We start from the raw sequence: 2,500 nt of genomic DNA, 5'->3' as shown, positions 1-2,500 counted from the left end.
CCAATTGGCTGGACCTCTGTTGAATTAGGTCAGTCTATATAAAGGGGGTGATAAAGGGGGTGAATACTTATGCAATCACTTATTTTCATTACATATTTGTATTTAATTTACATGACTGTGTAGAAATATATTTTCACTTTGACATTAAAGAGAGCTATTTTGTGAATTTTTTTGTCCAAAAAGCCAACTTATATTGACCATGACTGATTTATAAAAGCCATAAAAGGGTAAAACATCCAAGGGGGTGAATACTTACGCAAGGTACTGTATATGGAACCATTTCTTTCCTTCTTTAGCCAGACCCAGAAAAGATGAAAGATATATGGAACCATTTCTTTCCTTCTTTAGCCAGACCCAGAAAAGATGATAGATATATGGTGCCATTGCCATGAGTCGTGTCAGAGAGTTTACCCCTAGGGATAGGTTGCGTATTATTTGGATCACAAAATGGTACAATATCCGCGTCATATGACGTCATACAGGAAGTGTAACGTACTTTCAGGCATTTGTAGGGGTACCGAGACCTAGTTTTTAGCCTTATAATCTAACCCTTACCCTAAAAAATCCTAAGAAAAAGTTGATTCTGACACTTAGAATTTTTTTTTGTACCCGATATATCCGCAACCCTAGAGATAAGAAGAGATTTAACCCGGAAGTTGACAGTTGGGCAGATTGACACATTCCTTTGAATGGGCATGTTTTGACAGGAAGTATCCCCGCCGTAGAGGAAGTGGTGATCGATCTACTTAATGCTTCCACTTCCCCCTCCATCCACACGTCGGCATGCGTCTGATCGGCATGCGTCTAATCGACATGCGTCTGCTCTGCATGCGTCTGCTCGGCATGCGTCTGCTGGATGGGGGTGTTCATGCCTGCATGCCACTTCCGATAGACCCTGCTTCAGGATCCATTATCTCTTTTTTTTCTCCTGCCATCTTTCAAAAGCTTTTTCACCCTGCACACTCCCTGTTCCAGCCTGAACTCCACCAACGTCTTATCAACCAGGAACATGATTCCACACCAATTATTCATAATCATTATTTGACCCCTTGACCTTACCATATCTGTGTCTTTCAACACACACACACACCGGGAGGTTGTCACAGATGCCGTTAGCAATCTTGTCCAGGTTGTTGGCGCCCAGGGGTGCTATAAACTGTGTCTTTCATCCAACACACGCAAACACACACACACACACACACACACACACACACACACACACACACACACACACACACACACACACACACACACACACGACTCACCAGGAGGTTGTCACAGATGCCGCTAGCGATCTTGCCCAAGGTGTTGGCGTCCAGGGGGGCGATGAGCAGAAGGTGAGCCCAGCGTCGGAGCTCAATGTGCAGCACGGGGTCAGAGCGCTGCTGCCACATCTACAGTTCAGACGGGTAGAAACACACACAGGGCTCAGACACACACACACACACACAGGCACAGGCCTCACACACACACACACACACACACACACACACACACACACACAGGCCTCAGACACACACACAGGCACAGCTACAGTTCAGACGGGTAGAAACACACACAGGGCTCAGACACACACACACACACAGGCACAGGCCTCACACACACACACAAACACACACACACACACACACACACACAGACACACACACAGGCACAGCTACAGTTCAGACGGGTAGAAACACACACAGGGCTCAGACACACACACACACAGGCACAGGCCTCAGACACACACACACACACACATAGACACAGGCCTCAGACACACTCACACACACAAGCCTCAGACACACACGCAGGCACAGGCCTCAGACACACACACACACATACACACACACACACAGGCCTCAGACACACACACACACTGCAGCCACATCTACAGTGTAGTAGGGTATCAACAGACACAGGCCTCAGACACACAACCTGTTCTTAAACAGATAGACTCAGACACACACACACACACACACACACACACACACACACACACACACACACACACACACACACACACACACACACACACACACACACACACAGGCCTCTCAGACACACACCCTGTTCTTAAACAGATAGACTCAGACACACACCGCGTACTACTAATAGCTAGAGTTAGATAAAAACGGACTACAAGGCACGTGCTAAAGTGAACTCTGTCTGCACACTGAAGTTCAGAGATTTGAAGCAGAGATTCCACTTTGTCGTTTCCATTTTGACCAGTTATCAACCCACAAACACGCAGTTATGACATTATAAAAAGGTCAACAGCGAGACTAAATAACAGCCACAGCAGATGAACTGGGCAAAGGTCTCTTTCTTAGTGGACTCTAGTGAACCCCTTCATAAATGATTAAACATCAGAGGAAGATCGCCGGAGATCAAAGCTCATGTCGCCGCAGTCTTATAAAATCAGAGATAAGCTGTTTCCACCAATGGAAACTGGACGCTTTTCTGTGTAAAGGCGTTCTGATGCACATGCACATAGGGTTACTACATATATATTACA

General features: G+C 46.2%; 1 protein-coding gene across 1 annotated transcript in view; it reads right to left on the bottom strand.

Moving 5' to 3' along the window:
• Positions 1 to 2,500, bottom strand: part of ppcdc (phosphopantothenoylcysteine decarboxylase) — a 16,893-nt gene that overhangs the window by 7,453 nt on the left and 6,940 nt on the right. Inside the window, exon 3 of the mRNA XM_080848260.1 lies at positions 1,266 to 1,394. Coding sequence (XP_080704386.1) covers positions 1,266 to 1,394 — 129 coding nt within the window. The remainder of the gene's footprint in view (positions 1 to 1,265; positions 1,395 to 2,500) is intronic.

The sequence above is a fragment of the Sprattus sprattus genome (assembly GCF_963457725.1).
Source record: "Sprattus sprattus genome assembly, chromosome: 11".
Taxonomy (NCBI): Eukaryota; Metazoa; Chordata; class Actinopteri; order Clupeiformes; family Clupeidae; genus Sprattus; species Sprattus sprattus.
Note: the sequence above shows the minus strand (reverse complement) of the source record. Positions and strands in the feature narration are given on the sequence as shown.